This window comes from Lepidochelys olivacea (genome assembly GCF_965140295.1).
Source record: "Lepidochelys olivacea isolate rLepOli2 genome assembly, chromosome: 7".
Taxonomy (NCBI): domain Eukaryota; kingdom Metazoa; phylum Chordata; order Testudines; family Cheloniidae; genus Lepidochelys; species Lepidochelys olivacea.
In genome coordinates, this window is record NC_140417.1 from 109,473,375 (window position 1) to 109,495,695 (window position 22,321).

Sequence of the window (22,321 nt, forward strand, 5' to 3'; positions counted from 1 at the left end):
TAGCAGAGGAGTGCCCTGCATTCCTTCAGTGATATCATTTTGGCAGCCCCTTACCTCTGGTGTGAGGTATTTCATCATGATTTCCTTTCCTTTCTCTCCCAGTTTTTCATCTGGAGCAATTTCATACTCTGCCTGGAAAAGAAATAAAGAAAACATCAATATTTGTACTCATACTTCATCATTATAACTTCATTTTGGAGATGGCCTTAACTGAACATTCCACTTGAATAATTTGGAAGGCAAATATAATCTTCTGATGGAGGTAAACCTGTACAGTTGATCTAATTGAAAAGCAAAACACTGGTGTCAAGATGTTTTGACCAAGACCAAGAAAACGGTTCTCTGAAACTAGCCCTCTTTGACATGCCCACATATGAGTAAATTTAATTTATTTATACTTTATAGATATGCCAAGCCCCAATGTTTTGAAAACATTTCTGATAATTAAGGACCCCTCTCACGGAGCTTTATTTGTTTTCACTCACTTAGATGTAGGGAGTAGAAATTAATTTTTCCAAATCATAAAGGAGGATTATTTGTTTTGCTAATCTCTATGACAGAAAAAACTACTTTACTTAGACATAAGGAGAGCTCTCTCAGGAGGTAGGGCTTTTGGAAGCTTGGGTCCTCCTGTGGATTTTTAATTTTTTCTCTCAGTATAACACTCATTTCTCAAACTCTTCCCCTTCTGCAGAAATTTTGCCAATTTTTTGCTTTTCGATGCAGACTTTTGAAAAGGGATATCTCAAAAACCTGGGATATTTCAGGGCTTAGAAAAATAAAAGGGACTAAATGAAGAGTGATGTTCAGTACATACTGGAATCTTGTTTGATTTCTATTGGGCATTACAAAAGAGAGCACACACACTGCATTTTTAAAATATTATTCTAAGGATTCTGCATATCATACCAGCACTGATCTGTGGTAAATTTTAGGATAAACTTTATTTAGGAAACAAAATATTACTTAGGCTTCACTGAGACATTAATAATTTTACTTAAAATTCTTCAGCAATGCAAATCATTAAAAGACAAGAAAAAAACCCATTTAAAGCTTGCAACCCCAAGTAAGACAATAACTAAATGATAATGACAAATTCTTAGAGACATTCTAATTTGTCACTGCCTGGGGTACAAAATTTTAGTCTTATGATGAAAAGGGCTTTCTGGAAAAAAAAGTCAATTCAACATATTTTTATGAATGCTCATATTAGAAAAAGGATCCCAGAACCTCTTGCCAAACCAATTAAGTAAGTTGGTCTAATACAATCTGCCTGAGATGATAAATGAGGAGGAAGTAAAAGACAACATACGGTAGATCAGTCTGAACTGGCACTTGGAAGAACGCACTTCAGAACTGTTGCACACTTTAGGACATATACATTGTTCTCAGTTTCATACAATAAATCAGATGGAAGGCTATAACAAATACTCTAGCTAAACAGACCAAGGAATAACATGAAAACCGCGAAAGTAATAATAATGCTATTAACCATGTATCCGGCCAATGCTGATTTAGCCATTGTAGTTTAAGCTTAAGACTTTATACAGCAGGGTGTTCAAACAATCAAATTTAGTCTGGTAAATGACAATGACCAAAAAGAAAAGAAAACAGTACTGCTGATGAGAAATACACTGATGGTTAAAATCCACAAGTACAGTACTTCTTTCTTAGTAACCATGTCGGGGATGAACTGACTATGTTCTCATAAAACTTAATACAAGGGGCTTTTTTTTTAATCTTTCATTCAATACCCTGTCCATTTAGATGGTATCTGACTATAGGTCATTTCAGCTCTTGAACGCATGAACACTCCAGAGTGTTTATAGAATCTTAAGAGCATTTTTCTCCCAGAATCTCTGCTAAAGGATAAAACAAACAACCAAAAAAAAAAAAAGAGCAAATTAAAGAAGGTCGGAGAAGTTGCATTTTAGCTAGGCACTCACCGTTAATGATAACTTCAAAGACAGGCTAGGGGATTTTTAATTTAAAGTAAAGATTGAAATACAAAATGTCTTTTAAGAAGAGAAAATATTTGTATTTAAATTTAACTCTCTGTTCAGAAGATTGCCAAACACAAAAGCCAGAATTTATTGGTAATGTCTCAATGGAGAAGGATTTGGGAGCATAACTAAGCCCTCATAGAATCACAGAATATCAGGGTTGGAAGGGACCTCAGGAGGTCATTTAGTCCAACCCCCTGCTCAAAGCAGGACGAATTCAGCACAACTCATAAATCATCTAATAATTATCATTCATTGTTCCCTCAGCAGCTTTGAGATGCTAAATATTTTGCCATATCAGAGGTCTAGCAAACAGATCCTTTAAGCGATTTCAGTGGAACTGCATTCATAGCAAATGTTGGTCAGGTAGTTCATATAGTCTGAATTAATATAGCATTTGCTTCAATAAAACAGAGATCAGGAATTCAGGTGGTATTCTCAATATATGCATCATATATTGTGATTGACTGGCAAGTACCACTGCTCTCTACTGGATATAATTAGACTTGGGTACATGTGTGATGGTCTTGTTTTGTGGCTTAAACAGAGATTTTAGTTCATTTCAAGTGGAAGAAGCCTGAGTTTCTGAAATAGATTACAAATTTGTATCTCTATGCCATATATATTCAATTTATTTTAAGATGTTAGTGTCTGCCCATAGCTATGGATTGGTGCCAGAGTGTTCCATGGGATTCCTGTCAATCCTAGATGCCTAAAGATAAGCTTTGCACTGACTAAACTTTGGTAGTGAAAGTAGTAAAAGGAATTATGTCATGTATCTGTTGGGGGTGGATGTAAATCACTGCCTTCCTCAAGACAAAAGCAAACCTCCTCAACCAGCTGTGATTAATTTTCCGCATAGTGTGATTATTGTAATCTATTAGATCTAGTAATTAAGACACCCCCCCACCTTGAGAAAGCTACATCTGGTATAAAACACAGCAACTTGTCTGCTTAACAACATAGGATGCTGTGAACATGTCACCTCAGGGCTTTACTCTCTTAACTGGCTCCTAACTAGAGTCTAGTTCAAAGTCTCTGTTCAAATATTCAAAGTCCACCAGGGGATTGTCTCTAACTGCCATGAGAACGACTCTCCCTTTGCAACCATGACATCCCATTGTAGTTACCACAACAATGAAACTGTTGGCCAGTAGGCAAAGCAGGGAGGAAGACAGAACTTAAACAGGAGCAGGACATATGCTATGGAACTCCCTCCCGCAAGAAACAGGAATGACCATGGGCCTCACTACATACAGAACGAAATGCAAAAATCATTTCTTTGACTAGCTTTCCCGCAGCAAGTTACACACACACACTCTATACTAAGCCTATTTCTCCTACAGCTGGGAACAATGAAAGAGATTTTCATAATTATTTCTATTTTAAGTTCTCAGGAAGTGCTCAGATACTAAGGGGACAGACAGACAGACAGATATGAGAGTGAAGATCTGAAATGGGCCTATAAACCCTAATATTGGTGAGTGTTAACAAAAATTCTCCTTTCGCTCAAATGTTAAAAGCTGGGTTTTGATTTTTGGAAGAAGATCATGAATTATCTCCAATATCACTTGCATGCTATTCAGCTCTCCATGGACACCTGTGCATATTCTGCCACAGATTGTTACAATAGGAAGAATTATATAAATACAGACAGATTAAGCGCGTGGCCCAAGGTCACTGAAAGTTTGTTCTGGAGCCTGGATGAGTACTCAGGTCTGCTGACTCACAATCTTGTGCTTTAACCAGAAGACCCCTCCCCTTCTTCCTCAGCACTAGAAAAACTGGTTACAGTCTGAAAGTACATAATTAATAGCAATAGCATTATTAGTTACAATTGCAACATGGTGCACAATCGAAATTCCCTTAAAGTCCATTAAAGTCCACTAGGAAATTTTAAGTGTACCCAGCAGGGTCAGCATGGGCCAATTAGTGCACAGCACATTAGAGCACTTTAGAAATCACACCCCTGTAGCACACTGCGTAGACACGCCCTATATCTTAGTGTATGAGCAACCTTAATTCTGGCATTTTCTCATTTGAGTGCTTGCCTTTGCAACCTTAATAATATTCTTTTAACTTAGGTTTTTTATGGTGTGCCATTTCCTAGCTTGAAAAAATACACCAAAACTTAAATGTCATGTGGAGCCATATAGAGCCATGGGCCATCAGCATGGAATCTCGTAACTAGCAGCAGTAAAAGACTTATATTCCAGGTGGACATGCCAATACAGGAGGATGGAGACACACACTTTGCCCATGGGTTTCACAGCTATTTGCCAGATAGCAAAGGAATGTGGTGACTCAGGAGTAATAGGTTCAATTCCAGGTTCTGTAGACCCTTCTACCCCATCCCTCTAGTCTCTTCCTGTCCTCATCTGCTCCTATCCCCCCTCCACAGTCCCTACCCTGGTCCTGCTCCTGTCCCCTGACCTGGGCCTTCCCCCAGCTCATGCCCGTGTTCCCCTCTGCTCCTATCCTCCAACATCCTTGGTTCCTGCCAGTCTACACACTTCCTTCTGCTCTTGGCCCTTCTTCCCCTACCCCCAGCACCTGCTCCTAACCCCTCTCCTGCAAGTTTTCTACCCTCCTCATCAGCTGCCATGCATCTTTTCCCTCTCCCGCACCTGTTCCTAGCCTCTCTGCATTCAGGTCAGGCTGCTTCTGCCTTCTCCTCCATGCCACCTGGACACCAGCGGGGGGACACTGAGAGAAAAAGTTTCCCTGCCCTCGGTTTTCATAGCTGGCACCACTGGAGGAGCAACTGCAGTGAAAGTCCTGCTCAGCCCCTGCAGCCCAAGAATGGAGCATGCTCAGGCCCTCTGTTGGGATGGCACAAGAGCCGTGTGGTCAGCACACAGGCACTGGGAGGGGATGGAGCATGCTGGGAGTTGCCTGCAGGAGACTGCCAGCCTGGAGCAGGCTTGCTAAATGAGCTAACCAGAGATGCCTGGTGCAGGGAGGGAACCAGAAGCAGCTAGTTCCTTATAAAAGAGCTGAAGCTGTTGTTTGAGGAAGTAGACTCTGGGAAGTCTGCAGGGGAGTCAGATCTGAGCAGGACAGCTGCAAGCCAAACCCCCAGGTGGGTCACCCCTCGAGAACTCATAAAAAAGAAAAAGAACAAGATGAGCCCTTTTCACTCGCCCAGGCTCTGAGGTAAGAGCCATGTCTTGGACAGATTATTTGCGGGACTCTGAGTATTACTTTTGAGTTATTGCCTGAATAAACCCAGACCCCTATAAAGGTAGTGATTGGAGAAACAAGCACGTGGAGTCTTTGTAAAAGGGCTTGGAAGAAGGAAGAATAATAGGCAGAGCAGAAGCACCCCACCCACAAGGGGACACATGGGGGCAGCCTATTCTTCCACAGAGAATTTAATTGCCAGACTCTAACCAGTCTCTACTGAGTGTGTGCAAAATGAGATTTTTTTTAGAGGTTTATACCTTGACCAAATGTGGGTGGATTTTCACAAGGACAACAAAAGCCCCATCTCTGTTAGCAAGGCAACCCCCCCTGTCAAATTTAAAGTCACAGCATAGAGGTACTACAACTTTTCAGCTATATAGTTGTAACAATTTTTGTAACATGGGCAAAACAACATATTTTCCCCTAAACATGGTCTATGAAGTGGCTTAACCTGAGGCAGACATCCAGCATGGAAAATTTCAGCCCAAATGGTTAAAGTTTGGCAAAGTGATAAAGCAACTAAAGCCAGGATCTTATAATGGGAAGTATTGGGTAACCTTAATGGTAGACATCACCATCTGTGCTGTTTACCCCTCCCGCCGTCCCTCATATACACACACACTCTGCAGTTTGTTTACCATGTACAGGAATCAAACTAAACAAATGAAAACAGTCTAGACGAAAGGGTAACTTTTAATAACTGGAATTAAAGTGGATGATTGTTGACCTTTTTTACCTCCCTTCCATATGTGTGTCTAGTGAAGCATTCAGTTGAAAAATTCCACGAGGTAATTGTACCCCCACTGCCAGCCCCTGGCTCCAGCAGAAACAACCTAGACAGGCAATTGGACTGTTCTCTATTCTTAAATCATGCAGCTTACATTTCTGCAGAATGCTCTTTTAGTTTAGGGCAGTGTAAGTAAGTACAATGTAGCTCTGCTCTTTGGTGGGTGAAATGATTTGGAATTTATTTTTCTCTTGAACTGAGTCAGCCAGTCTGTTCATGACTCCCTCCACTCAGACCCATTCTGGCTCATGTTATAAACTGAAAAGCCCCCCCCCCACCCAAAATGATTAGGAATTTTCAATTAAAAATGAGTAGAGGAAGCAGGGGAGGGAACTGAGGGAGGCTGCAAGATAGGCAGAAGACCAGTCCAAAGGGAAATCATGACACAGCGAGACCTGCTGAAAGTCAGAGCATCTGTGTATGTGTATTATTTTACGAAACATTCATGTTAAAATCCTGCACTGGATTACCATATTCTAGTTCTGCAGATACCAGCTTGGAGAACAGGAAATGTATACAGCTAAGACATCAGCTACTTATTGATCCCCCCCGCCCTCCAGCATAGGAAATGTGTCCTGCAAAACTTTATTTTAAGGACCTTCTTTCAACAGGTACAAATAGATATTTCTTTGCTACAATATTTGTAAGCATGCTACTACAATGCCTGGTAGGGCAGCCTATGAATAACTTGTAAGGGTTTTCAAGAGAGTTAATTTCACCATAAACCAGCTACAGCATGCTGCAGTAACAATAGCTTTCATTTTGGACAATGCCTTCCTCTGGAAGCCTACCAAAGAGTTTGGCAAATGACTGTTTTACACACAGGAGATATTACATATGTATGTATGAGGATACAGGTGTGTGTGTGTGGTGGTGGGGAGATGGTGGTGTGAGGTGGTATAAAGACTTCTCAGCAGGAGGGTGAGAATGCCTGCAATTTAAGGCTGGGATGCTCCTCTCTCATTTAGGGGAGAAGCCTATTTTGATGGAGCAGCTAAGGAGGCCAATGGAAGTGAACAGATTTCAGATGACCGGAGGGGTGTACTTTGTTGTCAGCTGACCACCATATTTTAGCAATCTTGCATCCATGCCTATTGATAGAGTGGCATCTGAGTGTTGTGTCCCTTGGCTTTGGCAGCCCAGACCACTGTGGTTTACAGGTGATTTGGGATGGATAAGGTGACAGGAAAAGCTGGTTAGAGTGCAGGTGAGGTAGGGCACCTCCTAATTTTCAGGGCTGGTCCTGGACTCGCTGTTGGGTTTACACAATTGAGTCAGCTTCTCTCTTTGGAGTTTCAGCAAGTTTCACTTGCCAAAGGTCTGGCAGTGTTGGGGCACTTTGGGCTACCACAAACACATTGACCCATGTCCCTCCTGCCTGGTAAAGGCCAGTGGTAAGACACTCTTGTGATCTAGAATACTTAGCCAAGAGCATGGCCCCATTGCCCTAGGTGCTGTTCATACACACAGCAGAAACAGTCCTGCCCCACAGAGCTTACAACATAAATAGACAGGACAGACAGAGGGTGGGAGAAAGGAAGTCCTATTATCCCCATTGCACAGATGGGAAACTGAGGCACAGAGAAATTGAGCGACTTGCCTGTGGCCATACGGGGAGTCTACAGCAGCTCTCCCAAGTGCTAGCCCAGTTCTTCAGCCACAGGATCATCCTTTTTCGGTGCATATTAAAACCTTCAATTTTATTACAAATGTTGGGCATCACCACTTGCAAGCCACCCCTACATATACTTTGTTCATTTTAAGGGCTGCCTATTTCACGTGAAATGGCTCAGAGAACATATCTAATCTTCTGCACACACATGCCTTCCTTACCGAGAAGCACTTGGAAGCAGAGCTATAATTCTGTGTGGTAGGACAGATTGACACATTCCTGCACTTTCTGTCCTACAGCACACCTAGCCCCCAATGTGTAACAGCATCTCAATCTCAACCCCTTGGAACGTATTGCTAGGAAACATTAAAACACAGGGTGATCAGTTTTAACTTTCTGGTAGTTTATTCTGTTTGAGAAAGGCTGATTTACAAAATTGTGGCACAGTTTTTGGTTCAGAGCCACAGCTTCCCTTTTGGCAGTGCCCTTCTTAGCAGTGGGCTCTAGCGTGACACTTTGCTTAGCATCACTTATACTCCCCTCCATTTTTAATTCTCTCCTTATGTTGGAATTGACCCTTCTGGGAACTGCTCCTCTGTATTTGGCACTGGTGTAACCACTGCTGGAATAATGTATCCAGTTCTGGTACACACAATTCAAGGAGGATGTTGATAAATTGGAGAGGGCTCAAAGAAGAGCCATGAGAACATTTAAAGTATTAGAAAACATGCCTTATAGTGATAGACTCAAAGAGTTTGATCTATTTAACTTGATTATAGTCTCTAAGTATCTACACGGGGAACAAATATTTAATACTGATCTCTTCAGTCTAGCAGAGAAACGTATAACATGATCCAATGACTGGAAGTTGAAGCTAGACAAATCCAGATTGGAAATAAGGTGTAAATTTTTGACCATGAGGGTACTTAACCACTGAAACAATTTACCAAGGGTCATGGAGGATTCTCCATCACTGATAATTTTGAAATCAAGACTAATGCTAATGTTAGGGCCCTATCTTCATGTTTAAAAATAAAGCCAGTTAAATTGGAAATTTTGGCCTGTATGCATATCTGTGACTGAAACACATTATTTGGCAGGACATAGTGTACAAAGGAGACAAGTGTTCAAATCTTAGCATTAAATAGAGATGAAAAGTAAAGTCCAACAACTTGTTAATTTCAATAAAATATTGTATTAATTTTTGCAGGGTGGGATTTTCAAAAAGGCTCAGTGTTGACCTAACTCTGCCCTCATTGAAGACATGGGGAGGGGGGTTTGCCCTGGATTTCAATGGGAGAAGAGTTAAGCCAACGTTGAGTGCTTTTGAAAATCTTATCCATAGTCATAGATGCAATCTTGTGTTCTTATCACTGTCATTCATATCTTCCCCTCCATTCCCACTCCTCTGCATTGTTCTCTACCCACACTGTCACAGCTTGCCCCAACTGACTTCGAAGGGCTTTGGATCCGGCCCTGAATTGGTCACACAGATAAATCTATTTGAAAATGTAGGCCCCAATTCTCCTCTGCCTTGCACCTTGTATAGTCAGTTACACCTGGGCAAAGTGAGTGTATAATGCTACTATTGTGATTCAGCAGCATTTGATACCCAGGCAGCACTCGCTTGGCAGAGATATAAATCACTGTGCAAGGTGCAAGGCCGTGGGGAATCAGGCCTGTGATTTTTATCTAGTCAACATCCCTTGTCACACTCTAACTGTAACAACCCGACAATTGTATCAGCAAGAGGAATCTGTTTCCTGTGCTAACTTTAGTGACTGTGGAACGTGCTTTATTGTAAAAATGAACGCTTTAAAAATACAAACAAATTTATAATATACCCTATAATCAGTCTCCCCAGTACATCACTTGGGTGCTCGTGACAGCTGAAATAAATGCCATGTAAAGGAGGGACTTTTCTCAATATGTAATGCAGGTCGATATTACTGATGTTTGAAATCAGAGGAGTGAGAAAGTTCTCTCTCAAGTGGGTCTGTCTTGCATATGGAAAAGAGAGATCATGGGTAGGCTGGTGACTGTCTGACAGAACTCCTCAGCTTGCAGTTTCCACTCCAACCTGTGCTTGTAAATCACACACAGCATTTATTGTTCCCTGCTTTTGGAAGCAGTATGGTCTAGTGGTTAAAGAAGGGGACTGGAAGGCAGGAGACATAGGTGTATTCTGGGCTGTGCCACTGATTTTCTGTGCAACCTTGGGCAAGTCACTTAACCTCTCTGTGCTTCACTTTCTCTCTCTCTGTAAAACAGGGATAATAATACTCGCAATCCAGCAGAGTGCTCTGAGATCCTCTGGTGAAGAGCTGAGTATTTTAAATTATTTTTCATCTTTATTTGGTACTAAGTAAAAACAAAGTTTTGTTGTGTTTCCTACTTTAGACAGAATAATGAAGTCACAGAGCAACCAAAAGGCTGTACTTTGCCCACTGCAGGTCTTGGGGCAGCAGGTGGTCTCTAAAATGGTATGGTCCACATTTCTGGTGGTCTCAGAATGGGTCTGTAAAATCAGACATTTGGTCTCATTATGGGCCTCTTCTGTGTAACCTAGGAATTGGCCTGGTTCCCATAACCCATGCCACACAGACTGACTTTGGCTGAAATTCAATTTAATGGCTGTGTGCTGTGTTGCTGGACCTTGAGGTTGGATAATATAGGAAACTTCACTAATGGTCAGCAAACTTTTACAGAAATTGAAATCGATAAACAAAAGCCATCAAAGCTGTTCAAAGATAAGAGAAAAGGAGTACTTGTGGCACCTTAGAGACTAACAAATTTATTTGAGCAGAAGCTTTCGTGAGCATGAAAGCTTATGCTCAAATAAATTTGTTAGTCTCTGAGGTGCCACAAGTACTCTTCTTTTTGTGAATACAGACTAATACGGCTGCTACTCTGAAAGATAAGAGAGTGACTATCCAGACCTCCATATAGCTCAGTCATTTTGTTCCACCAATTATTGGTGATCTCAGTTGGACTGTGAATACAGATCTCTTGGCTACACTGAAATATTGCAGTAGTACACAAGACACTTAAGGGTCAGAGCTACAAGCAAAGAGTGTTTGCCAAGAGCATCCCTGCAGAAGGGTCGTGGGATATTTGTCTGGGGTTATTGGGGTTTGGAGCTTTTAAACACAACCATTTCCCTTACCAGCCTCCTCTTAACCTTTCACGGTATTCTTGTCTAAGGGTTTGATTACAGTGCAATAAAACACCCATGGCTGGCCTGTGTCAGCTAACTCAGGCTTGTGGGGGCTGTAAAATTGCAGTGTAACTGTCTGGACTTGAGCTGGATCAGTGAGGGATGGTCCCAGAGCCCACACTCCAGACATCTACACTGCAGTTTTATAGCCCCACAGCCTGAGCCTTGTGAACCTGAGTCAGCTGACCCAGGCCAACTGCAGGTGTTTTATTGCAATGTAGACATACCCACAAACACTGCACTACAGCTAGGAGGGTGCTAAAAGGCCATAGCTGGTTTCACTCTCAGGATCTCAGGCTAAGGGCTGCAGAAGGGTAAGGCAGTTTGTTGCCCTAAACTCCAAGAGTGACTTCAGCAATACCCCCAGTACTTTGTGTAAAGAAAGGTTATCATGTTGTATTGTAAAGTTGATTGTGTTGTCGTGACAGGATGATATACACCCTAATGGGGATAATAATACTTCTTTTTGCCCAGCCTTTGTCTCTCTTATCTATTTAGACTGTAAGCTCTTCAAAGCCTAGACTTTCTCTTACTGTGTGTTTGTACATGACTAGCACAATGGGACCCTGATCTCTGTGGCTTCTTGGCATTCCTGGAATACAAATACAGAATTCAGTTTTTAAAAAGCAATTCTGACAGGCAATATCCATGTTTAATTTTAAGCTTAAGTGTTTTTATCAGGGCCGGCTCTAGGATTTTTGCCACCCCAATCAAAAAAAACTTTTGGCCCCCACTGCTTTTTTTGTGCCCCCCCCCCTCGCCTCCGTCCCAACTCCCCCCCTTCCCACCCCCTTCCCCAAATCCCTGGCCCCGCCTCCTCCCCCGGGCGTGCCGCATTTCCCCCCCCCATTACCTCCTGCAGCTTCCCCCCCACAACCCCCTACCCTAGCTCACCTCCACTCCGCCTGCTCCCCTGAACACACCGCCACTCCACTTCTCCCCCCTCCCTCTCAGCTGAGGGAGAGGCGGTGCGTTCAGGGGAGCAGGCGGAGCAGAGGTGAGCGAGGGTGGCGGGGGAACACAGGAAGTAACGGAGGTGGGGGTAGAGGAACCGCTCCCCGCCCCAGCTCACCTCCGCTCCCCCGAGCGAGCGAGCTGCTGCTCGGCTTCCCCTCCCTCCCTCCCAGGCTTGCCGCGCGAAAGAGCTGTTTCGCACGGCAAGCCTGGGAAGGAGGGGGGAGAAGCGGAGTGGCGGCGGCGTGCTCAGGGGAGCAGGCGGAGATGAATGGGGGCAGCAGGGGCACATTTCCAGGGGCGGCATGGCTGGCGCCGGAATGCCGCCCCTAGGAATGTGCTGCCCCACGCACCTGCTTGTTTTGCTGGTGCCTAGAGCCGGCCCTGGTTTTTAATCGATTTAATTTTTTATAATTCCAAGAAATATGGGGGGGGGGTGTCAGACAATAATTATTTAATGACACTACAACACAATGAGATTCAAAAAGTTAAAGCTTTATAACCATTAAAACACAATTAGTCAACATCACATGTCAAAATATACAAAGTAAACATCCTTACATTAAACTCAAATAAATTCTCTAGCAGCCCTTTTCTTACTTTGCCTATCTGTAAATTTCAATGATCAATAGAAATATTTTTTCTGTTGGTTTGTGCGTGTATGGTGAAGTTGACATTTATTCATAAAAATATAATCCCTCTAAGCCTATTAATAATAGACAATAGTGGCACACAGAGCCCCTAAATTCTGTAACCACTCTGAATTTTGAAAACTTCCTGTTTTCTTTTAAATGGAAGACACACAGAAACCAAAGATCATTCTTTCTCGATGTTGTCTCCCAAACCAAAAGGTAAGACATAATCTTCGCACATTTTAAATGGATGACTAAAGGCACTTCCATCAGGCAGGCAAAGACCACTGTTCATTTCTGTCCCCATTTCCTGAACTAAACTGTTGTGTAGAGGCCAAAATCCATCCCAAAGATGGCTTGTGTTTCAATGGAGGATGAACAGAGTCATTCTATGACAGCAGCTTCTGCCTGTCCTCCCGCAGCTGCCCACAGGTTTTCTAGCAGGCACCTGTGTGCAGTAGCTAATAAATGTAGCTATATGCACACATTTAGCTACCCAGTTGCACTGCCAGTAGGAGTTCAAGATGGAAGCTGTCTGGCTACCCTACCGAATCTACTCCATAGCTAGTCTATGACAACTGCATGATGGCTACTGTCACAGAATGCTTAGAGGTAGGCACTACACTTTCCATTGAAAAATAATGATTTTGGCTCCTTCACTGTCTTCCTATGACAGAGATACAGCATAACAGTCAATCTTGGATATATTCTTAAAGGCATTTGTAACCTTTTTTCACTCTACTCAGCAATCTGAAAGTTCAGCCAGGTGAGCACCTGCCGTAGCATGAGGAAACTGTGAAATGTATTTGCAAGTGGTGAACCCAGAGATCAAAGAGATTGCAATCTGACCTCTAAAACTGCACTCACCACCCTTCACATCTAAGAGTCTGAGTGTGCAATTCTCCGATGCACGTGCAAATGCATTGATGCATGCAAATCCATATTGGTGCATCTGCAAAAACAGAGACATGAAAAGTGGTGGGTGCAATTGTAAGGCCATTTTTCACATATGTCTCTCTGTGTTCTAAGCAGAGTGTAGAGCACTTCTGAGCCTGCTTATGAAAGAAGGCATATTGCTAAAAGTTGCTTTATCGTTTGTTACAGAGGCAAGGCAACATGGTAATCTAACACACTACACTTAGAACCAATTGCCATCCCGTTTTATATTGTATAAACAAGCCAAAGAAAGAGTCTGTGTTTAATGAGATCCTGATCTTGCGATACATTGCATGGACTCAGCAGTCTGTTTGTGCCACCAAATCCCAGGATCAGAGTCTACACAAAGATTTTGGTCAAATAGCATTAACATTCTTTTTATGATGTCTATCAAGCTAAAAAAAAATCTTACACTCTCTTACACTGAGTTCACAGATGACCAATACAAATTTTTCCTTTTTAAGTAGGATTGGATCAGTAATGTCAATTCAATAATATTAAAAACCCTGTATTTTCCAATATATTTTATAGTCAAGGTTTACAATGATTGCTGGATATCAAGAAGAAGCTTCTGGAGAGGGAGCAAAAAATTTTTTGACTATTGACATGATAGAGATATTTATGGTGACAAACCAAATATTCTGTAGGAGCCTAATACATGAAAGGCTCACATCTTTGTGCTCATGTAGAGAATGTTACTCCTTAAGAACAATGGTTTATTTTTTTGTACTCCTACACTGATGTTCTTAAGTTCATTACCAAGGAACAGAGTGCAATAAAGCACTGCAAATATCAGAAGAATTAACTTACCACCGAGTCAAGGAACCTAATGTAACACTCAAGCTCCGGTCGAGTTTCACAGAACTGCCGAAAGAGAAACCTTCCAATTGGCTGCTTGTCGCATAAACTGTAATAATCTCTATCTAGAGGCAATAAAAGAAGAAGAAAAAAAAGAGTGTAAAAACCTGAAGATCCTCTGTGTGTGTTTTGGGCTGGCTACAATTTTAAAACACCACAAGTGAGCGCAGTAAAAGGACTCCAAACCATAACCCCCCCTTGGGAAATCAAAGCCAAAAACACAGGACCCACGAGGCAAGCACGTGCTCAATTCTACACTCCTAGTGCAGGCAAAAAGTCTCGCTCATGTCATTCAGCCATGATAAGATGACAATTGTTGACCTTTCATTTCTGGAGTTATATAGAATCAGAGAAGGCAATTCCCATATTGGTTACCTTTGTGGCGAAAAGGGGGGGGGGGGAACCTTCAGGTGAGAGTTACCAGAAGCCTTGAAAAAGTGAATTTGCACATGCAGTTGCATCAATGTTTGGAATTAACAGGAACTTGCAATAGCCCTATCCCCAGTTCCCCATATATTTAAATACAGGTCAGAATGCTGCTAAACTCTGGGAAAATTAGGGTTTGACTTTGTGGCTAAAGCCCTTCTCTAATATACATGTATTTATGGTATATATATCTTAAAAGTATTTAAAAATCTGTGTTATCTGTTCATTGGCAGTAACAAGGGCTTTGCACATACAATATCTTACTGATGAGATTGAGTTTCACATGACGTCCCCCTTTAGAAGTTTATTTCACCTACTGCTTTATTGTATTTTTAATTGTTGTTCCATCATTGTACAGCACTGAACAGCCATGTGACTACAGTGAAAAGCACTTTATGAATCAATATTTAAAAGGAAAACGAGGAAAAAGAAAGAGTACCACAAATTGACATGGCTCAAGTATAAACCAGCTGGTATCAAATGTTAGCTTTGCAAGATCAGCATTAAACACTAGTTAGCATGGGGCTGCTGCACACACTTAAGATATATTATTGCTTTAAAAATACACAAAATGTCAAACAACATATTGTGTTCCCTTAAGCATTCTTTTCACCGCCTTCCTCGTTGCCATATGGCAGTCACTGTTATTATGGAAACAACTCACTTCCAAACACATAATATAACACTGCAAACAGACATACAAAACCCACACAAGTTGTCAGTGCCTGGGTTACTTTTATCTTACAGCTGTAGTAGCTTGTGCGTTTATTTCCCCCACCCTCTACTAGTAGAAAAAAACATAGGTGAACACTGGAATCTGTGAATGAACCGTCCATTTGACGGAGATTCTACATACCCACAACAGGGTTTTTACCCACTAGAGCTGATTTTGTCATGCCCATCCCCTGCAATAACAGGATGTAAGCCCCAGGTGGAATATATATCCGATTTTGGAATTGCTCACATATGGCCAGATTACAGCCATCTTTTGCATGGGTTGTAAAGGCAGGGGGAACCAAACACCCTCCACCTCCTATGTAGGGGCTGGTGACAAGTCTAGTGATTGCATACACCCATGCGTATGGATTGCAGGTTTTTTTGCATCATCCTCTGATGCATAAGTGCCGACTCCATGGGTGCTCTGGGGCTGAAGCACCCATCAAAAAATAAGAGGAGGTGCTCAGCACCCGCATAGCTGGATTAATCTTTTGTGGGCCCTGGCACAGACAGTGGTCCTACCCCCTACTCTGCCCCGAGGCCGCACCCTTGCTCAGCATCTTCTCCCTGAGGCTCCTCCCACCGCTCACATGGAGGGGATGTGGCAGAAACGGGCACCCACCAACAAAACCAAAAGTCAGTGCCTGTGATCTGATGCATCGGGTACCGGTGGCTATCAGAGACAAGATACTGGACGAGTTGGATAATAGTCATATATTTGCCAAGAACCCAAAAGTGAATGGCGTATCGTTATTTTAATCATGGGTGGCGTGTGACTCCTCCATTTGGGGAGAATGGGCGTGCCTGGACCATGATCCCACCCCAAGGCCTGCCCCTGCTTGGCTTCCTCCCCCTGGAACCCCGCCCATTCTCCACCCCCACCCACCTCTCGTGCCTCTTTGCCCCCTTCCCCGAGGCCCCCCCACCCACCTCCCAGCCAGCCGCTCACCACTCACGCATGCCTCTTCACGCCCTCCCCTCTGGCCCCCATGTGGGTGGTGCGGGGACGGGAAGAGGGGGAGTGAAGGCGGGGCTTTGGGCAGAAAAGGACGAATGGGAGCAGGGCCTCGGGGCACAGCATGGGTGGGGCCATGGCCAGGGTGCCCTTTTGGCGGCGGTGGCATACTCCAAAGGTGGCAGGCCAGCTGTCAGGGCCTCTTATACAAGCCGCCCATTATTTTAATCTTAATTTGTCCTCTGGACCACCCACTAACAACAACTTGTGGTGCTGGTGTGTTTGTATTGGCTGGGGTATGCAGCATGGAACAGTATGACACAGGCATATACTGAGAGAAAGTCAGAATGCTGAATTTTAGGCCTAACTGCCTTGATAATGGCCCTTTCAAGCGCTGCATGGTTTTGCAGCTCAAACCTGTAGGTTTCTAGAGAGAAGACACATGCAGAGCAATAGCAATCAAAGCAGAACTTGCTCAATTCAAGTGAGGACACAAAAATGAGAATCCTTTGATTGGAATAGAAAGGGGAAGAAAGAGATGAAGGGGAAGGAAAGTCAGATGGTAGGGAGAAAGGCATAAAGAGAATACCAGTATGGATTGGGATGACGACACCTGGAAAACAGTGATGCTGAAAGAGACCCGGCACAAGCCTTTATCCATCAAGGCATTTAAGTAAGTGCTTAACTTTAAATATGTGCATGCGCTTTAAGCATGTGCTTAAATTCTTTCCTGGGCCAGGATCAGAGTGGGCAGCAAATTCAATAGGAATTTGCAATGCAATAGGGGGGTAGAAACAGAGACCTGTGGCAAACTAAATGTGCTGAGCCTCGAATGAGGTTTAGCTGGAGTTCTGAAGGTAGAATTACATAGAAACCTTTTGCTGCATTTGCTGTCTCAGTTCAAGGTTAACAGTAATTGTGTACTTATTGTGCATCATGTACACTCAGAAAAAACATCCTGAGTCTCTGTGTCACTCATCTTTTCCCCAAATTAGGAATCGAGCCCTTCTAAAAGTCCCAAACTCTACTATGATTGCTCTGAAGCCAAGACAATGTAAAGTGAACAGCGCGAAAGGTAATATTTCTTAATATAGATTAAATGTGTGAATCAATGTAATAAAATGCAGCATACATGTACACATATACGTAAACATTTGATGCATTTTAAATGTTTCTTCTTATAGAGCCTTATTTTATCTATAGCATAATTATTTATAGTATAAAAATACATGCAGCTTTTTAAAGTTTGTCAAAATAGGATAGTATGGGAAACATTCACCCTAAAATGCTTATAATATCATTAAAGCCTAGTATTGGAGCATATATATTGTCTGAATGATCTATGAGACTCATACATTCAATAGATTGACATTATGGCATGCAAGATACAGAAAACATTATGAAGCAAGTTAAACATTATTTTTATTGATAATATAAAATAAAGAATAAATGAACACACACCTGCTACTATAGCTGTATAACATGGCCAGCACATGAGAATGTTAACCCATTCTTAAGGAGGAAAAAGGAAATACCAGCAATAACACCAGCTAAACACAAGACTCAAGTCCAGTTCCCTGGAGCCAGTCTGTCTTTGATAAAAAACGGGATATATTTGATAGGTAACATAAATAAATGGTGTAATTGTTTTCATTCCTTTTAGGTGATATAATTTTTTTCCCCTAGGCCCTGATCTTGCAGTTGACCCTGCTCAGTCAGTTGCAGGATTCTGGCCTGAATTAGTATTTTGGGATAAACGGACCATGTTCTGAATTAAGAAGTGAAACCATATGTCTCAGCTTAAGCCCAGAAGGTGACAATTTTGTTATATTAAACAAGTGCAAAACCAATGCAAGCTGTGCTGTAATTGCACATCCAGATTCTTGACTACAGACTAGCAGCCAGGAAGGGAAAAGACAGATCGCTGGGCAGATCATATGATCAGAAGCCTATCTTGGACGGGGTTTAATTATTGTGTCATTTTCTGTATGCCTGCCAATAAAGATATCCATCCAGTTTCAAAAGTTTAAAAAACAGAAAGAATGATTTCCTGAGGAAATGGAAGGAAATGTTAAACATTTGGAAGTGAAACCATATGTTTGTGATGACGCAGTGGAACTAAAACAATTCTGCAAGCAGACTGCCCCTCCCATTTTGGAAGACTTTTGCTTTAACACCTGCAAGGTCACACACAGACAGAATGGATCTTTAAAAAGGGAGGGGTGAAAACTATAGGAGGTCAGTTAGTTTTAACCTTTCAGTTTCTTTATTTAGAGATTGGCAAATACAGTAGTCCTGCCAGTGAACTGTTTATCATCCCAATTAAGCAACTGTCCAGATTAATAGAGGAGGCTATTAAAAAGATGGCAGAAAAGATTTCTTTAAATAAAATATTGTAACAAATACTAGATGATAAATTATATTCACTCCAGGCTTATTGTACATTTATTTGGTAATTTCTATATTAAGAGTTCGGAGTTCCATACGTTAAACAACACTTGAACATTTGGAATTGGCCAACAGCATTTTCATTGAGCTAATTATGTCTTGAAAAGCGGAGGTCACTACTGTTCACTGTCATAAGGCTAAGCTTGTTCCCTGGGAGATGTTTCTATAAAATAGGTCTTTTGATTAAGGCCCCAATTCAGCAAAGTACTTAACAGTATATGCCTAACTTTAAGCACATGAATAGTCCCATTTCCAAAATTTCATTTTGGTCAACCTTTTTGTAAATAAATAAATAAATGAAATGGTTTCCATTAACATTGTTTTACTTTTGGTAAAATTTTTAATGAAATATGGGGGTTGTTGGTTTATTTGGGGGGGTGGGGGAAGTGGGGTAACACTGAAAAAAATGATCAAAACTGTTTTTTGAAAACTGATAAAAATAAATGGATTTTGATTTTGGGTAAAAGAAAATGCATTTTCCCCCCTTCCCCAAATCTCATGCAACATAATTAGCATTTTCTACCAGCTCTAAAGAGGGCCTCAACATCTTTGGAGGGAGATTGGGGGATTTTTTTTTAATCTTTGCAATACAGATTCTATTGTTTTTTAGGGAAGGACTAAAAAGTTGGAGAGGGATAATGACATTAGGCTGACAAAATTATTCTGATGTTTTCAGGTCTAGTGTAAATTGCAAGATCACACCAAATTTGCAAATTTTTCCCAAGGTGTTGAAACATGTCAGAACAATATGCAGCTTCTGAACCAGCTTAGGCATGCGTGGAACTTTTATCTAGAGATGGGGTAAAACCAGAACCATTCAGCCAACAGCTCTGTCCCCTACTCAAAGTTAGGATGGTTCATATAAAATAGATCCTAATTGCCCTTTGTTTTGGTTTTGCAAACCTAAACCCCAAATAGGTTTTGCAAAACAAAAATCACCTCCATTTTTTGCCCAACGTTGCTTACAAAATGTAATCTCTCAAAAGCACAAAAAAATGACAAAAGCAGGAAATAAATTAAATGTTAAAGGAATATACTATTTGCTTATCCAAAAAAGAACGAGTGCTTTAAAATATAAACATAATTGTTATGTGTACCATCAGCATAATAATGGAAAGTACCTTTTACAACACTGAATAACCCCATTTAGAGACACTTTAAAAAGAAATATGTTTTTCCTTTTAAAACCAGTAAGTCTAACACTAGTGCTTACCTGCAATAATTTATTCTTGCCCTTCTCCAGTCGAATGTGAAATTACAACTACCTACATATAAACAGAGCACACTAATCCATCCAGTCTTTGAGGGTGATGAAAGTTGCTTCCTATCAAAGGCTTCTTTGTGCATGATTTAAAAGGGCCTGAAATGCTTTGATTGCATTATTAACAGTGTCTGTGTTACTGTTATATTTTAGAATAAAGTGCAAAGTTGGAATGCCAGCTATTACATTCTATAAAATATGGGATTTCATCTCCTATAATAAATGTGTTTCACTACAAAAGACCATCATTGTGTTCCAAATTAAAGAGCCAACTTCAGCCTCATTTACACAAGGGCTCCCCCAATTATTCTGTTCGATTCTATTCTGGTCTTTATCACCATAGATCTGAGAGCTGCATAAGGCTTACTGGGGAGCCATGTATTTGCAATCTGCAATAAGAAAAACACCATACAAGAGTTCAGCATTGTTATCTCTGAAAAACAGTTCCACGGCTCATAGAGTATTTTATTCTTAATGGGGAGGCAGGGGCATTGTTGCCCCAGCTCTGCCTGCTGGAAAAGTATTTACGGTGGGAAGAGAATCATTTGCTTGGTGACTTAGGAGGAATACTGCAGGCAAGTTAGTGGGTATGCAACGTAGGTCTCACCTGTTTTACCATCGGGTGAATGTGGCAGTCTACGGGTTCAGACAGTGCTGAGAACTCGCCCTCTGAAAAACAGGCCCCTTTAAGATGTCTCAAGCTGGGCACTCAAAATCACTAGTCACTTTTGAAAATCCTGGCCTAAAAATTAACTAAGCGAATCAGATCTAAACAAGGGTGACCAGACGTCCCAAAATAGCAGCAGTGTCTTATATATGAAATTATACTCCCCCCCTCGGGAAAAAAAAAGTGTCCAGATTTTTCATACTTGCTATCTGGTCACCCTAATCTAGTCATTTTAAAGAGAGAACACAAGAGGGAGAAAAAGTTATAACTCAGTTCACCCAGGAAATCCTCAGAAACTATGATGATAGTCACATTATAATTGTTGAATATAGACAGACACTACAGATAATGCTGCACTCACTGCTCAGTGGCGCACAATATTTCCATCTGCAAAATGGGGATAATAGCACTTCCCCACCTCACCGGCATGTTGTGAGGATAAATATGTTAAAGGTTGTGAACTGCTCAGATACTATGGTAATAGGACCACATAACTGTGATAGATTAGATTATCTATCACTCAATTTCTTCAGGAGCGATTGACTTAATATTGTTTCAAGTGCTACTGTCTTTCAGAGAAAACCCTCCTATAAGCATGCCGCTTCTGGCTAGCCTGAAACCAACATAGACAGTGGTGACTGTCTAGGAAGATGAAGAGATTCAGCCCCAGCTCACTCAGTTCTAAGGAATACTTTGATGAGTGAATGTTCCTGAGTTGAGATGCACATCACTCAGGAGTGGCTAGTGCCGGGGATTTAAGGTCCAGTATAATAAGGCCTGAAGAATAACAACGGATGCAGCACAAGGAGGAAAATGTGTTTATTCTCTGAAGAACTGAACTGGATCCTCAGAACTCACCCTTCCCTTGTGCTACTAGTCTTAAAATTCCTTGCTAATTACTTGTAATCCAAATCCATAGAGCAGACATTGAGCCCAACAGATCACAACAGATCTCTTTTTATATTGAACATCTACATGTAGGCTGGGAAGGATTACACTTTTATTGGTAAATGTTGATTTCATCATACACATACACAAATTGATGACGAACCATTTCCATCTATGATCATCAAAATTGGCAAAAATAGGAAAAATAAGAAAAATTCTGCTTCAAGATATTTATTTTGCATCTTTTGACATGTGATGTAGATAGCTTGTGTTTTAACGGTTATAAAGTGTTATCATTTTGAATCTCAATGTCTACTGCTATTCAATAATTATTGTCCGACCCCCCCAACCAAAATTTCCTGCAACTGTGACCACTTAAATTGATAAAATTAGAAAAAAAAATCACTTAAAACCCATCATTTTGTACAACTGTGAAAATTTAAAATAGATAAAAATTAAAAAAGGCTTGAAAATAAACATCTGATATTCTTCATTACAATTATAAAAAAAATTGAATTCTGACAAGCCTATCTATACTGTACCATCATTTTGCATGCACTTTACAGAGATTAAAAACAAGGACATGGACCAAGATGCTCAAAAGTGCTAGTTCCCTTTGATTTCCTAAGGGTGTTAGGGAGTTTTGAGGATCTGGGCCATGGTTCCTATCTTAACAAGTATATAGATTAGCACAATGTCTGTACTGCATAGGTGCATAATACCAATCCTAAAAATAAGGTTTGGAAAGGAGTTACTTTACCAATAACAAAAGCA

General features: G+C 41.3%; 1 protein-coding gene across 1 annotated transcript in view; it reads right to left on the reverse strand.

Moving 5' to 3' along the window:
• The window catches only part of GRK5 (G protein-coupled receptor kinase 5), a 223,437-nt gene that overhangs the window by 74,525 nt on the left and 126,591 nt on the right, over window positions 1-22,321 (reverse strand). The window contains exons 3-4 of the mRNA XM_084633433.1: window positions 14,138-14,250; window positions 55-132 (exon numbers count right to left, since the gene is read on the reverse strand). Coding sequence (XP_084489559.1) covers window positions 55-132; window positions 14,138-14,250 — 191 coding nt within the window. The remainder of the gene's footprint in view (window positions 1-54; window positions 133-14,137; window positions 14,251-22,321) is intronic.